This window comes from Hermetia illucens, chromosome 1 (assembly GCF_905115235.1).
Source record: "Hermetia illucens chromosome 1, iHerIll2.2.curated.20191125, whole genome shotgun sequence".
In the NCBI taxonomy this organism is placed as follows: Eukaryota; Metazoa; Arthropoda; class Insecta; order Diptera; family Stratiomyidae; genus Hermetia; species Hermetia illucens.
In genome coordinates, this window is record NC_051849.1 from 180,228,280 (window position 1) to 180,245,332 (window position 17,053).

The 17,053-nt window shown below is 40.4% G+C and overlaps 1 protein-coding gene across 4 annotated transcripts in view; it reads right to left on the reverse strand.

Annotated features, from left to right (window-relative positions):
* LOC119654321 (interaptin-like) overlaps positions 1-17,053 on the reverse strand; it is an 85,909-nt gene that overhangs the window by 61,436 nt on the left and 7,420 nt on the right. For 3 of the 4 annotated variants that reach the window (XR_005249809.1, XR_005249810.1, XM_038059651.1), the window contains exons 2-8: positions 11,632-11,924; positions 11,492-11,561; positions 11,376-11,413; positions 6,074-6,233; positions 2,914-3,027; positions 2,785-2,841; positions 2,282-2,458 (exon numbers count right to left, since the gene is read on the reverse strand). Coding sequence is in view for 2 of the 4 variants with exons in the window: in XM_038059651.1 (XP_037915579.1) it covers positions 2,282-2,458; positions 2,785-2,841; positions 2,914-3,027; positions 6,074-6,233; positions 11,376-11,413; positions 11,492-11,561; positions 11,632-11,924 (909 nt within the window). In the remaining 2 variants the exon portion in view is untranslated. The remainder of the gene's footprint in view (positions 1-2,281; positions 2,459-2,784; positions 2,842-2,913; positions 3,028-6,073; positions 6,234-11,375; positions 11,414-11,491; positions 11,562-11,631; positions 11,925-17,053) is intronic. The other variant, XM_038059658.1, reaches the window with a different exon arrangement.

Sequence of the window (17,053 nt, forward strand, 5' to 3'; positions counted from 1 at the left end):
TGAAGACATCCGGTTTAGTGTTTGTGTTCAAGTAATCAATCAATTTTTAACAGGAAAGTAGGAAATTGATGCATGAATAGACAATCCTTTAAGTTAGCTTACGTTTCGGCAGTAATAATAACACGCTATATAGCAAATTCTGATATTTTTACCTGAACGTATACGTATACGTATCAAACGTATGTTTCCGAAAGAATTACAGGCTGCAAAAACAATGTTGACATGATCCTCACAATCTAAACCTGACTTCAAAGAATCTCCTTTAGGAACAGGCAAAAATGCTTTCTGCGGGGTGTTTGTGAAGTTATTCGTGCAGCGAGGCACGAAACAATATTTCATCGTCCTCCTTGGCATTTCACGCGAGAAATTAATTTTGACAGTTTTATATTTTTATGAGTAACTGCCAGTTGCTGGGCTACTGAAGTTTCTTGTGACGTCACACAACATGGCGCGGGCTTTTCAGTCTGTTTGAATTTGGTTGAAATTTAAAATCCCTATAACTTCAAAAACAGTTATTTTTCAAAAACGGTTCTTGAGGGTTTTGTTAGATTGCACCATAGCAGTGATTTCCGTCGTTAGTCAAAATAACGCGGAGAGTCTATTGAAAAACTCTTTCGCTTCGTGGAACTCATTTTAGCGCGTAACATGTCCTTGGTCTCAATAAATGAAAAACGCACTACGTATATTAGAGGGTGCAATCCGAAACGCGCGCGGCGAGGTATTGTTTGTGCATAAGTATTGTAAACAAACGAGCGATGCGGGTCGTTGTAGTAACCGGACGATGATTAAACAAATCAGAATATCGGAAGCTGGCGTTCGGGTATTCATCTTATCTGAGAAACTTTCTGTGCTCATTTTTCCATTCGTATATGGCTAAAAACCCAAAATATTCCTTCATAAAACACCTAGTTCCTTTCTTAACTTATACGAGATATACGAGCATATTACAAACGTCGATATTATGCTAACCCTAAAGAAATAAACATTGCCTATTACTGAATACTAAACCTATATATGCATGTATATGTTAATAAATTGATCGTACACATATTTCCGATTGACTCTAAGTGTACATATGTATATATAAAGTACGTATATTGAATACCGCTTGTTCAATGTACAAATATATATATCTGAATTAGGCACTACCCCAAAGCTTCAGCTACAAATGCACATAAATGCATGTATATGTCTGTCAATTATATTGATATATAAATGATTAACCGAAATGTTTCCCTAAGACCTCCCATTCATGTGAGCTCATCTTGTTGTGATATTGACGAATTGATACGTTATGATGACGTCGTACACGTTTTAAAATGCATGAAATTCACATAAAATGTAGAAGCTTCAGCTTCAATAACTTTGTTAACAATAGTTGCACTTCCTTCAAAATTCCCAGAGCTATGCCTTATGTTATCTCTGTCATGAACTTAAGGGAATTTTGCAGACAAATTTCTAAAATATGGAAATATACTATTATTAACTTTATTTGTGCAGATATCGGAACGGGATGTACTCTGAGGCCTAGATTTCATTTAAATACACTACTGTGATTTTTTTCAGATTTTCTGGTTGGTTGGGCTCTGAGAACGAGATCTGTTACGCTTTTTGAGGGTCATGTTTTAAGCCCTCACTCCCCTACGTGTCACTCGAGATCATTAATATGGGACCAGTTTCAAAAAGTACTGATTAAGCCCTTTCATTTGATACCCCACATGGCCACATTATGTGAAAAAAAATTTACACCTCCCTTTCGGCCCCCGCCCCTCATTAAGCTTAACACAAAACGATGTCACTTACTGTATACTGTATATATATATAAAGGGATCAACAGACCACACGCTCCAACCAACTTTTGTGACAATCGGTTCAGCCGTTTCAGAATAAATCGGGAGTGACAGACAGACGGACAGACAGACATCGACTCGATTCTGTTTTAAATAAAACCTTAAAAATTTTAGCGACCTAAATTTGTTGGTTACTTAAACCGGAACCATATTATCCGGATACGCTTTCATAGTACGTTCATAAGAAACTTAACTAGACTTTGCATTTACGTCACTAAAAATGGGTGGACGTTGTAAACGACGTCGTAATAAACGGATTCTACTGTAGTTCCTTTTTTGTTAGCGTTCATTCATCAAAATTTGTAAACCCTAAGTCACAATTTTGTCGCAGTTTCACATAAGAGCAAAAGCATATATGTATATTTATAGTAATACCGTACACCAAATCCCAGAACCCATTTCCTCATACTAATTTAGCTCTGTTTCATTACCTTTGTGGAATTTTTAATTTCTCGGCGCAGTTCCCGAATAACGTTGTCCTTAAACTGTACTTTCTTATGGGCCTTCTTCAACTCCTCCTCCAGTGAATTGACCTGGTTTCGCAGCTCTATCATCTGATCATGTTTATCGGCTACTTCAAAAGCTAAAGCTCGCATATTAGCAACAGCCTAGTTTGTCAAAGATTTTAAATATGCCACCGAAAAATAAAACAATAAAAAAATCAATCATAGCGCGGTTGTTAACAATATTAGCTTTACATCCAAACATCATCGATGCTTTACATAGCCATCGCGTTATCTGCTTCAAAATCACACTTTCAATGTTGTAAACGGTTTTATTATTGTTAACTTTGAGAGAACTTAACTCAGAACGTAATTCAAATTATAATTAGGCTTTCTATTTTCTTTTGCTTTTTTTATCACCAAAACCAAAACCAAGTTTTCTTTAGATTTGCACGTTTACCTTCGTGTTCACAACCATTACATCTACTAACCTTTTCTTTCTGTCCTGCTTGATTTTTGAAAAATCGAAGTTCTGATTGAAGGCATTCCTTTGATAAGTAATGGTTTCTTTAATTAGCATACATTGGAACAGAGAAAGAAATAAAACAAGTTATATTTACATTTTGCTTTAATTTTTCAGCCAATTGAACTTCCTTTTCTCGGAGGCAATCTTTCAGCTCCGCTATACATGCTTTGAAAACTTTGTCCTCATCAGTACCAGGTAAGGTTTCATCCTACGAAAGAAAACAAATATAATAGAAAATTCTGAGATAATGATGTGCCTTTCTTTCAATCGAAAATTAATTTAACAATTAAAAAATGTAATTTCCATCTAGTTTTTTTAGTATATCCCCAACGAGAAAGTATCTCTCAACTCCTGTCAATGCCGTAAAGCCTAGTGTTCATCTAGTTACAACCTTATGAAAATCAATGTTTGCCTGTCTCTTTTTCCGTCTGCCTCTGTGTCACACTCAGTTTTCTCGGAGAAGGCTACAACTATCTAGGTAAAACTTCGTGGACCATGGAATCCCAGCCATACAGCTAAGGGTATAATTTTCTTAGGAGCTTATATTTTTTTTCCGACTATAGGCATGATGGGAATGAAATGCTAGCACTTACTGAAAGAGTTGACAAAATAGCTGGCATCTAAATATATAGTTGCTATATTCCACCAAGCGCGACGATTGCAGAATTCGAAGGAATGCTAGGTATGCTGGTCTCTTATGCAAGAAGTCAAAACCACAAGATCATAGCGAGTGATACCAACGCGTGGACTGCGGATTGGGGCAGTCGAACTAGGAACACTAGGAGCCGTATCCTGCTCGAGGTTTTCGCGGAGCTACACTTTTTCTTCTTCTTTTTCAGCCTTTGTCCCGTTCACAAGCAGGGTCAGCTCGTCGTGATCGGTTTCACCATTTGGTTCTATCAAATGCCTGATCTCGATGCAATCGCGAGGTTTTCAAATCCCCATCCAGTGTATCAAGCCACCGTTATTTCAGCCAGCCTTTTGGTCGCTTATCCTCGACTTCGATGTTCAGACCAATCTTGGCAAGTGAATTCTCGTTAGCGCGAATCACGTGACCATACCATCGAAGACGCCTCTCTCGCAATTTTTCCACGATCGGTGCAACCTCATATCGATCGCGCATATCCTCATTTCGGATGTGATCTAAGCGTGCCACGCCACTTGTCCAACATCACATCTTCATCTCCATTACCACAAGACGCCGTTCATTGCATTTTATAGTCGTTTAGCGCTCAGAACTATAGAAAGCGACAGGGCGGACGACATTGCGATAAATTTTAGAGTTGAGGAACGCTACTTCATCCTGGTTGCGTTAATGCGTGAAGCAATTTCGCAACGCAGTTCTTTATTGTCTGATAGCATTGAACCGAGATATTGGAATCGCTCAGTTCTGGGCAGGTCACTACCAGAATGTTAGGTATTGTCCTCTGTTTGTAGTTAAGTCTAAAATTGATAGACCAGTAGCTTACTCCAAACTACAATTTTATTTTATTATGTATATATATATTTCGGGAGCAACTTACTCCCTTCATTAGTACAAAGCTACTAGTAGCTTTGTACTGATGAAGGGAGTAAGTAATAGAAACGGATGCCCCTAGTCATTTGACTAAGTCCTCGGAAAGGACACTTTGGTACGGTACCACAGGGATCAGTGTTGGGTCCTCTTCTGTGGAACATGATGTAAAATGGGGTCCTTGTCCTTCCCGTGCCAAAGGAAACCACGATAATCGGTTACGCAGATGATCTAGCCGTGGTTGTTGTCGCGAAACAACTTAAAGATGTTGAAGTGCACGCTAACCATTAGCGCCATAAAAGCGTGGCTGGAGATGGTTCAGCTTCACCTTGCAGAACAAAAACGGAAGCGGTCTTGATTACCAACCGTAGAAAAGGAATACGGTTAATATTCATGTTGGTGGGCACATCATCACTTCAAAGCCGGTTATCAAATACCTGGGGGTGATGATTGACGCTAAAATCAATTTCAAGGAACCCCTGGACTATGAATGTGAGAAAGTGGCAAGTACCAGCGTATTATTAGCGCGGATGATGCCTAACATTGGAGGTACAATATACAGTCGCAGATTATGATGATTCGCCACACACTATAATATTATACGCGGCACTAGTTTGAAAGGAAGCGCTAGCGTGTGAGAGTAATCGGAAGAAAGGCGCTAAGGGTGTGCAGCCCCTTCAGAACAATCCCAGGCGAGGGAGCGTGTGTTAATGCGGGAATGAATCCGATGGACATTCTGACTAGTAAAGCACACTGTCTGTACGAGAAAAGGAGAATGAATTCACTTGAAAAGGATACAGAATACCGAAAGGCGGCAAGACGAGAGTCGCTGGAAAAGTGGAAAAGAGCCTATTTCAGCTTACAAAAACTGTTCCGCTCGAAACGTCTCACCATAAGGTCAACGCTCTTACTATAAAAGACAATGATCTTACCAGTCCTCATGTATTCCTCGGAAACTTCTGAGCAAGAAGAATTGTGAACTCTTGGCCACGCTCGATAGAAGAATCCTCCGAAGAGTTTTTTGCCCCCTACATGAGGATGGACGATTCCGTAGCCTACATAACGACGAAATCTATGAGCGATACCATGACCGTCCGGTTGTGGATAAAATCCGGCTAGGTTACGGTGGGCGGGTCACATAATCCGTATGGATGAGGATGATCCAGCCCGAAAAGTCTATAAAGGCAATATCTATGGTTGAAAAAGAAAACGAAGCAGACCCTGCCTGAGATGGAGCGATGGCGTAGGTCAGGACGCCAGACAGCTTTTAGGGATATCGAATTGATGGACCTCGGCGCAAAACCGGGATGTCTGGTGCTCCTTATTAAGGCAGGCCTAGACCAGATACCGGTTGTTGCGCCGTTGATGATGATGATGAATATGATATTGAATCTGGGATTCTGAATCGTTATTGTATCGAACACTTCCAGATAAACTGAACAGCATTCCTAACTGAAAAACCTAGAATGTCAAGAAACGTGACGATGTTAAAGTTTAGAAACTATGATCGAGAGAACTCTAAAAAGTGTTCCTCATTCAAATATTTGAGGAATCACTTCAAAGGAAATATACACCAGGACTAGACGAATAAGAAATTTGAAAAAGATATAATGTAATCCGACTGTATGTAAACATCTGAAGAGAATTTATAACTTCAAAAGGCAATCAAAAAAAGTACTTAAATACAATAACGAGCGAAGGAACAGGAGAAAATGAATATTGATGAACAAAACGAAATTACCTGCTGAGAAGTGATCGTAACATTTTTCTTTCGATCCTTTGGTATTTTCGACTCTTTTTCTAGTTCCTTAATTTTTGATGAGTAGTTCGATAACATTAAATCTTTTCTTTGCAACTCAGTGTATAATGTATGTTTTTCAGATTCAAGTTTCTTAATTTCACTGCGTATAAAGTAATTGTTTTTATTATTATAAGTAATAGCAAGAATGTTCAACAACAGTGAACTCAAAAACCTATAACTTTGCCTATAATGTCACTTTCACATGTGTGTTGAAAGGATAATATATGCCTCAGCGTGGTAGGCCACACAGCACGCTATACTACGATCAAAAACTGGGAAATGCACTCGGATTTACCTTCTACAGCTTGACTACCAAATCCTACTCTCAGCTCCACGTGATAACCGTCGGGCAATGCATCTGCAGCTAACGAGAGAAGGTGCCGGTGGGTTCCTTGCGCCAGAAGGCAAGGTCTTAAATACCTGGCTGTAGGTATGGGAAGGCCACCCTGAAAATAAACCCCAAGAGCGCAACATACACGGCACACGGCATTGGAATACGATTTGGATTGTTGACTATGGACTGACGTTTGCAACAATCTGTTATCTGAGTACGTAAAGTGAAATCTTACCGAAATGGCATTCAAACTAATGTTGTGAACGCCTCTGTCCCGTTAAAAACCCTGGCACGCCTCAGAGAACGCTTAATGCTTCGTCACCATTTTGGTAGGTTGGTGGTCTAGGTTCAGATGGACTATACTGATTAGCATTGATCCAGCTCTGAGCGCAAGACCCCATAAGGGCTTGTGCCAACCCTTCCATGGCCGCCCTACTTGCATAGATAACCATGGAATCACTTAGTGACTACACGCCCGAACATTGGGCTTTGAATGGGGACCCAATCAATATGGATGCAAATAACACAAATAATTCCGAAAGAAACAATTACGGCGAACTGGAATTGACGAACGGGAAAAATCCTTTCGAAAGGAGTTTCAAAATTCACCAGATCACCAAACGCAAGCTCACAACGGAACGTCAGCGAATGTGAACGCCACTAAACGTGAAAATGGAAGTGGACTTAGTCACGGAAGGAAGCAATTTCCATAAGCTTGGTGAACAAATTAGAAAATTGGTCGAGATGTTGGAGGACGGACGGACGACGTTTCATTCATTAACCAATGAGGGATGCAATTGAGGGTATTAGAACTCTCTATAAATTGACGGAGATTGAATCGCGTGACAAACAGGCTAAAGAAGCGATTCGGAAGAATAACTCTTCGCAAGCAACTCCCGGATTAAACGCTTACATGATAAAAAGGAAAAATACCCCGAGAGGACACTCTTCAAACTAAAGACGCAAGCAAGAAATGACACAAAGGCCACGAATGGAGAATGCAAATGTTACAAACCTGAGACGGGTTGACGATACAGAAGAAGTTTGGAGGAAAGCTACCAAAAAAACGTATGGCGAAAAAGAGAGAACTCAAAAAACTAAAGTCCGACGCTATTTTTATTAAGAAAACGGGGGAAATGTCATATGCGTATATACTGCGCAGCGTTTAAACCGTCCCCAAATTGAAAAATGAGCAAAACAGTATTCGAAATTGGAAAGACTCTAAACGGGGATCTATTGCTTAAACTTAACGAAACAGGACAAAAATCAGCTGAGTTGGAGGAGAAACCTCGAGTGTACAAACAGAGGTTAGAGCCGTAAACCATCATATTACCATGGAATGTGAAGACATCGATGAAATTACTACCAAGGAGGACATAGTCGCGGCGATTCGCTCTCAGTTCGAAATCGGAAAAGCAGTATGAGGAAGATCGTTCCAACCTATGCAGGAGATGCGGAGGTGAGGGCCATATAGCGAAGGATTGCAATAAAACACCATCATGCATGTTCTGTAGAAAAGACCACACAAAAGACGCTAGCCACATATCTGGCAGTAATAAAAGTCCGGTGTTCAGGAGGGCCTTGAATACTACAAAATCATCATAAAGGTAATACAGATAAACCTCAATCACTGCGAGGCGGCTCAGGATCTCATGGTACAAACTGGAACAGACTAGAGAGCGGACATGGTTATAATCAGTGAACCATACAAAACGTGGATTCATGACAAGAGCAAATCGGCCGCGATGTCGACATGCGGAGAGCAAGTGTTCCTGGAAATCGAAGAGCGATTAGAGTGTTTCCTCCGGGGTAAAATAAACGACATCAACTATTACAGCTGCTAGCTATGCAAGAATAATTCCAGACAATGGTAGACAATGTGGCAACACACGCAAACACTAGGGTCCACTATTTATGGGCCGTGACTAGACGCGTAGGCAACAGAGTGAGGTAGCAAGCATATTAACGTCAGAGGTCGAAAGCTAATGAAAAGGTTTGCGACTTTTGAATTAAGAATTGCAAATAACGGTGAGGCAAACATATATCGCAAACCTGCTATGGACATCACTTTCGCCAGCTTTTTGCTTCTGCCTAAGACGAGATGGTGGGTTAGCGAAGAATTCACCTACAGTGATCATCATGTGGTAGTGTATGAAATCAAAGAGCACATAATGGCGCAGAATCTCAAACTGACAGGTCCAAAATAGAAGGATAGCCTCTTCGATGAAGATGCGTTTGATTTGATTGTGAACTCCGCTAGTATGAACCAAGGATAAGCAGAAAAGTTGGCCAAACAGCTAATTAAGTTTTTTGCCAATGCGTGCGATGCCTAGAAGAGCTCCCAGAAGAAGTAGTTCACCATACTTCTGGTGGAGTGGGGAAAGGGTAAAGCGCCTGCAAGCCCGAAGATACGTCTAACATTCCGGGAGAAGCTCTCCACATTCAAACAATTGAGACATGATTTTCAGAAAGCCATAAAACAAAGCGAAAACAGAAGCTTTAAGAACCTATGCAACGAAGCTGACGTAAACCCCTGAGGCACAGCCTATAAAGTGGTGATGTCTAAAATTGAAGGGAAATAATCACCTCAAGTAATTTGTCCAGCAATGCTGGAGTCATCGGAGCAATCGATACAGCTGGTTTAGAGACCATACCGCGTATCACCGAAGATAAATTGGTCCAGGTTTGCAAAAAAATAAAGGACAAGAAAGTACCGGGAACTGATGGTATTCCCAATAAAGCAGTGAAAGCTGCCGCCTATGCGAGACCAGACATGCTTATATAAGCAATGCAAAAATTCCCCGACAAAGGTATATTCCTTAAAAAATAAAAACAGCAACGTTTGGTTTTGTTGCCAAAAGGAAACAAACAACCATGCCATCCGTCGCCATATCGCCCAATATGCCTCATAGATATGATGGGGAAGATGCTGGAGGAAATAATTGCCAACAGATTACACGAGACAACTGGAAAAAACGGCTCTTTCCAATACGCCGTTTGTATTCAGGAAAGGTCGCTCCACCGTCGATGCAATGAAGGTGGTGGTAGACACCACTGCTGGTGAGAGATGTGGGTCAAAAGAGTACTGCGCAGTAGTCACGTTTGACGTAAAGAATGCTTTCAACTCAGTAACCGGCCATCAAAACGTCCCTCATCCGAATGAACACTCCACGCTACCTAATATCTAACTAATTTACAGACTGGGAGCTAAAGTAAGAAAGCGACAGAGACACAAATTGCTACCGTGTCTCAGCTGGTGTCCCTCAGGAGTCAATATTGGATCCAGTTTTGTAGTATGATAGAGTATCCCGCCTGCATTTACCAGAAGGAGTAGAAGTAATAAGTTTCGCCGACGATATTGCTGTGGTTATAGTTGCAAAGCACATTCACGAAATTGAGGCAGCAGCCAATGAAACGATCTAGAATATTATGAGATGGCTGAAAACTCCTAGGCTAGTATTCGCAGATCACAAAACACAAGCCGTATAGATAACAAGCCGGAAAACCCTGGAATATTTCAAATTCAAGTTGGAAGCCAAACTATAAGAAGCAAGGAGACGGTAAAATACTTAGGTGTGATGATCGACAATAGACTCAAATTCAAAGTGCATGTAGAGTACGTCGAAAAAAAGGCAGTACTGTTGCAGGCAGCACTCTCGCGAATGCTGCCAAATACTGGCCGACCCAAATATGTCAGTAGAGTGTTGATATCTCGAGTCATTAGCTCAGTCTTGTTCTATGCCGTTCCTGAATGGGCTGCAGCAGGAAATCAGGAGAAGCCTATTGCGCTCGTACAGATTATGCGCTCTGAGAGTTATTTGCGGCTTCCACAAATATTAACCGGCCTAGGCGAAGAAGAAGACGCAGAGCATGCAATATTCTATCGCATTCGCTTCGCGGCATGAAGAACCAACATGCCAAGCATGCATCTTCTTATGGAGCTCATGCTTCAGTCGGAAGACAAACGTTAGTTACGAATGAAACTAATTCAGTGTCATTCGTAACTAACGTTCAAAAGGAGCTCCGTGCAGCGGGGAGGAAAAGACGAGCCAACAGCCATACAGGAATGATAGCATAATTGCTAACTGGCCCCGTGAAGTAATATCTAACGACAGTTCTGCAAGGTGACCGGTTGAAGGATGCACGGACATGGTTTAGTACGTATGCGCGAACTTACGTCCACGAATTGTGCCCATCAGCGGTTTCTGCTGATGTCTTTAGAAGATTCCACATCCTAGCTTGGCAAAAAAAATATATATATGTAGAAGCGATAAGGTAACAAGGAATATTCTTCAGAATGATTTGAAGTGACAGTGAAAGTTCTACCACTTTGTTATTATAGGTAGAGCGAAGCGGCTCGAAAATATCAATCCCTTCTAAAAGTTTTCACCAAGCGTGATGTAATTCAAAATTAATGGACCACGGAAAAAACCGAAATTATGTTGACCGTTTTCCTTATCTACTACCAGAAATCCTTAGAATTATAATTTTTCATTATGTTAAGATCACTGACGTGGTTGGCGCGCTAAGCCTCATCTGGGTTTTATAATGGCCATATGAATTGGGAGCCACAAGGAATTTTAAAATTTTTCAGGACGTGTATCATATCCTAATTCTCTTTGCAATAAATGCTGCCAAGTGTATATCAGGAGCGAATTTCTTCCTTATTTTACTTTCCTTTAAAACAGGATAATTATTAGATAATTTATCCTAAGATATATCAGAATGAAACTATCCAACTAAGTGAATATGTATGCCATATGTGCAAATACATCCAAACCAGTAAAACTAAAAGTATAGTGAAACAAAAAAGATAGAGAATGTAACCACAGAGTGAAATAAGTATTTATACGTTATATTGAAGGAAAATAAAAAAAATAGCAACAACTGAAATGTAAGTATACTAACTGATTTCGGCACAAAATTTGCGATTTTAATTTTTTCACCTAAAAACCAAAAAACATAATTTTATTTGGAAGATAGAATTCATTACCTACATATATATATTCACTATATTCACTTACGTCATTTGTTTCAGTACCACGAGGTGAATCATTCTGGTATGCTTGTACGTTAGGAGCATCTGTAACCTCTCTAAAAACAAAAGGCTTCATTTGTATAAAGTTTCCGCTGCAACTCAATCAATCTGAACTAAATTACTTACATTTTTTGTCCAAAAATATCTTTTAGTTTCAACGTACTGAAATTCAAGCCTTCTAAATTCCACTTGCCCTCCTCTAGGGTACGACGGATGAGTTCCACCAGATTAGCTACGTCATTTTTAAGATTGCCAATTTCAGTTGTATTACATCCTTGGCCACCTTCTGATTGCAATTTTTTTTCAAGCAAGTCAATACGACTTGATGCTTCGTACTCAAGCTCTTGAACGACATCAATGAGGTCTTTTATTAGCTTCAAAAGCATCTCAACCCATTCTTTGTAAGTGAGATATTTGAGCTGTAAAGAAATATAATAGAACTTGTTTAGATTTCTTTTCTTACTTTAGTTATAATAGAATTCGATAAATGCAATACATATATGGTATAATATGTTTTCGAGGGTAGTGACAAAACCAAACCGTACGGCTCAAATTGATCCGGATCACTAAGAGAAGTACGAGTAACAACAAGTTTTCCGTTTCCAGTGTAGTAATTAGCTCCGGGAATTTTGCTATAATTTGGGAACAGGCAACGTTCGAAAAGAGTAATATGCCTGGAAAGACGAGACCACAGTATATACTGTACTGTGGACGAGACCTTCCTTTAGTTCCAGTCGAAGTTTGAAAACCTAGTTTTCAAAAGTAACTTTTTAGTTATGTCATGAAAATAAATTATTATATATCAACGTGTTATGACCCAAGTTCTATTGAAATCTAGTGAGAAACCCTCGAAAATACTGCGAAAATTTCAGATGGTATACAGAGACGAGCGTGTTTAAATAGGCGATACGGTTCAAGGACGGGTGTTAAGATGTCGACCCGTCGTGAAGGACTTCCCGTCACATCTCGCACTGACGAGTAAAACTTAAAAACCGCTCCGAAGATGTCGCACGAGAATTCGAACATGCGAAAGATTTATGCCAAAACTTTTCACCAATGAAAGAACAACGGCAAAGATTCAAAAGTCTAATGATCAGTCATTATTGAAAAGAAAGGGGTGGGGAGCGGTCAACAGAAGCGAGAATATACAAGTCGCAACTGAAGACACTAAGGATAAAATTCGTTCTAGTATAATCATCATTCAGAATATTGCGCCGCTAAAAATCAAGGGAACAACGTCGTCGTTATGGGCAAAGCTAAGTATGACCAAACTCTTGTTCGAAAACTGGAGAATGGAGAATTCTTCGAATGGTGAAACAATTCGCTTCCTGAATATATCAGAAGGGTCATTCGAGCGCTGAAGGGAGCTAGTACGGTATTTCCGAACATTGGGCGACTTCGAATGCCATATCCTGCTCTTCGGTGAATCAGATGTCAACCGAAAATCAATAAGGAGGGGGACGGGATGCGAGAAATCATTGCCGATTTGAAATCACCGGCGTACAATATCGCCAAGTGGTTGATCATTGAGTTCCGGGCCCTTGGGACGATGAGCAGTAAGTATTCACTGACTAACTTCCATGAATTAATACAGAAGCTGCAATGCATTGCGGCGATAGGTGAGGACAAGGTGATGACATCGTTCAACGTGAAGGCATTGTTTCGCCCCGAAACCTCGAAAGATTGCTAAGCCAATTTGGATCTGGCCCGAAATGGGGAAGAAAAGTTTGAATTTATGCAAGCCTTGCCAGGCTCTGTATGAATGAAAACTATTTTACGTTTCGGGATAGATTCTACAAAACCACTTCAGAGGTAGCGATAAGAGCCCCCTCTCGCCGTTGTTCGCTGAAAAGTTCATGTAATCAATCGAAACAGAAACTGAGTCGATGCCTAAGGTAGGCATGTAGACGACGTAATTGCGATTGTCAGAAGAGACGATATCGACAAGGTCATCTCCTCGATAAACAAGATTCATCATAAAATCGAGTTTACACTAAAGGTAGAAAAGAATGGTACTCTACCCTTCCTAGACCTGAATATCGTCAACTCTAGCAAGAAGCTTAAGTTCGAAATATACCGTAAGACAACAGCAACGCAGACAAAGATACCATCAACTTCACAGCATACATTTTCCCAAAAAATGGCAGCCTACAATTGCATGATTCACCGACTAATCACATACCCTCTTTCGCTTCAATAAGCAACGACAACACATTATTGACACCGCTTTTAAGAATGGGTATAATCCTCCTGGGTCCGGATAGCTAAGTGGTTAGAGCACGAGGCTGTCTTACGCAAGGTCGCGGTTCAAATTTCATTGGCGGCAGTGGGATTTGTATCGTAATTTGACATCGGATACCAGTCGACTCAGCTGTGAATGGGTACCTGAGTCAAAGCAGGGTAATAATCTCGGGCGAGCGCAATGTTGACCACATTGCCTTCTATGGGATACTGTAATCCTATAGTGTACCATTACCATCTTGAATGAAGTGCTCTAACACACTTCAAGGCCCTGATCCAATATGGATTTTTGTGCCAACGATTATTATTATTATTATAATCCTCAGACTATTGAAAAGCTGATCGTAAGGAAAATCAAACAACACAATAGGCATGCCTATACAACACTACTTTCGCAGCATAAGGAAGTCACCACTATCCGGGTAAGTATCCTTTATTCCTACCTATTCAACAACATCAGGAATTGGATGAAAAAAAATCAACTAGAGGTTCAAGTCGATCGCCCACCTTGGTCTTTACTCCTTTACTGGGAAGCGTCAACAGCGGAGGAAAAAGGCAGCATCCACCGAATAACGTGTAGCGATTGTAATAAGATATATATAGGACAGACTAAACGCCCGATAAAGACTAGATTCCACAAACACACCAGGGAAGCGGTAAGGAGTATCTGGAAACAAAAGTCGTGCACAGGATCATCAGCGCACGTAGTCGAAGAAGGTTATACCATTCAACGGGAAAATCTTGAACTCTTGGGAAAGTTTAGATATTTTGAAAGAAGACGAGACGAGATTATTAAAAACGGAATTCTTTCCATATTCATGAAGCCACTAATCGGGAATATGTTTCTTCCGACCAGATAGTGGCTGAACCATTTTATGATGGCATAGTAGGCAACTGCCGGCACGCATTTTTGGTGTTTGACCCGAATGTGCCTACCCATTCCTTATTCATTGCGCAAGATTTTTGACATAAGAAGCCATTCTAATGTTGCCGCACTGTCGTTCCGTTGTCGTGTCCTGGAACTTTTTTACTTAAGAGGGGTATCGAAAATTGGTACTGTCAAGGAAAAAAGGAAGGAAGGAAAGAAAAAAAGCATTACAGTTCTGTCTGAAAATTCATGAAATGTAAAAATGACAACACCAATAATCCGATTGCAATCATTATTCCATCTTCTCAGTTCTATCGGCAAGTCTGCATGTGACTGAGTATTCCATGGTTTGCAAAAGGCGACATTCTTGATATTAAGAAGAAAATAGAATAGCGCGTTGGTACTGAGGAATTCCAATCGTGCTGTTCAGCAAAAACAGAACAACTTTCCTAACACTTTGATCCCGCAAACTATACAGGGTGTCCCGTGTATGATCGTACAAATTTCACTGGTGGATAGTACCACTTGTTTCAGAAAAATTGGTCCATGGAATGGGCACTCTATCTTTTACCACTACATATAGCGCTTTTCGTGAATAATGGCAAAAAGCTTGACCTTCCCAAAAAAACCATAGTTTCACCTCTCCCTCAATTATTTGATACCATTTTTGAAAATCATATGAAATCTCTTATAAACTGATATTTTGTCAATTGCAAAGGTCATCATCAGCCAAAAAACGGACCTCATCGAACCACACTGGTCAAACTAAAACAATAAAAATAGGAGACTACAACTTTGAGATCGTTGAAAATTTCTCCTATCTAGGGCAGAAAATCATATCCGATAAAAGCTTCGGCGATGAAATCCGCACGGTTGTTGGCTTCCAACAGCTTACAAAAACTGTTCCGCTCGAAACGTCTCGCCATAGGGCCAAAGCTCTTACTGTACATGACAATGAGTTTGCCAGTCCTTATGTATTCCTCGGATAGCTGGCTTCTTAGCAAAAAAATTTGCGAACTCTTGGCCGCGTTCGAGAGAAGAATCCTCCGAAGAATTGTTGGTCCCCTATGAGCGATACCACAACCGTTTGGTTGTGGATAAAATCCGGCTCAACGGGTTGTGGTGGGCGGGTCACCCAATCCATATGGATGAAGATGATCCAGCGCGGAAAGTCTATAAGGGCAATATCTATGGTAGAAAAAGAAGGCGAGGCAGACCCTGCCTGAGATGGAGCGATGGCGTAGGTCAGGACACCAGACAGCTTTTAGGCAGGCTTAGACCAGATACCGGTTGCTGCGCCATTGACGATGAAACGACCTTGCTACCGGACGGAACAAAAGAAGAAGAACATTTGACTTTTAAAACTCCTTTAAATATTTGTCGGTTTTTCGCCAAATTAACGAGCTTGTCATTTCCCTCTCGAAACTAGTAATCACGAAATTCGCACCATCTTTTAAATTCGAGTTCATAACTATCTCTTGCAGAAGGGTTTTTTCCTAATTTCGCAAATTGTTCAATCCCCAACATATATACCGCCCTTTTTTTCCTTCAAACTGGTGATTAAGATATCAGCATTTAAAGTTTTGGGCCAACATTACAAACTTTTAAAAACAATATGGGTTTTTTATTAATGTTTCAAATGCTTGACCCTCTAACTCTTTTTCCCTCTTTAAACTAGTGATCACAAATATCGTTCCATTTCCCGAATTCTACCAAATAATGGAGATATACGTATTTAAAATGGATGTTTTACCAACTGGTCCAACTTTTTGAACCCCTTACTATACATATACCACTTAACAAACCTTTCTCTCCTCTAAAATGGCGGTCGTGAAATATTCCCCTTTTTTTTCAAAATATGAAGAATTTCAAGTATATGAATAAATATTGTAGCGTTCCGCGACTTACCGTACGTTCAAACCACTTTTAAGTAGATCTTGGTAAACTTCAACTTTCGATTTATGATAGATATTTTCCGGTGTGTCTCGCTGAACTAAACTCACTTTTCTTACATGCGGGCATTCACTGCAAGCTAAAAAGGCATATGTAGCAGACATATGATATGCCCCTAGGCACTGGCATAATCACTAGAACCTTTCAAAAGTGTCCAATATATAATACATAGTGGCTGATATATTTTAAACGGAGCATAGCGCGTCCACCACGTCTACGCACCATCTTTCCCAGTTTGGCCTAATACGAATCTTCTCGAGAAGCCTACATTGCTCCTATACTCTTCTACGCATGTGCTTGTAGGAATAGCCAGCAATGCATTTGCGACCCTTTCTTAAATTGTGGCCTACCCTCTACCAATTCCAGCTGTTAATCAACGTGTTTCCCGCCTCATCCAATAGGATTTGTCAGGACACATCCTTCGAGCTTAGACTTGTAATAAATTTAGCGCTTGGAAAAATACTGAAAATCCTTTCGATGAGAGAA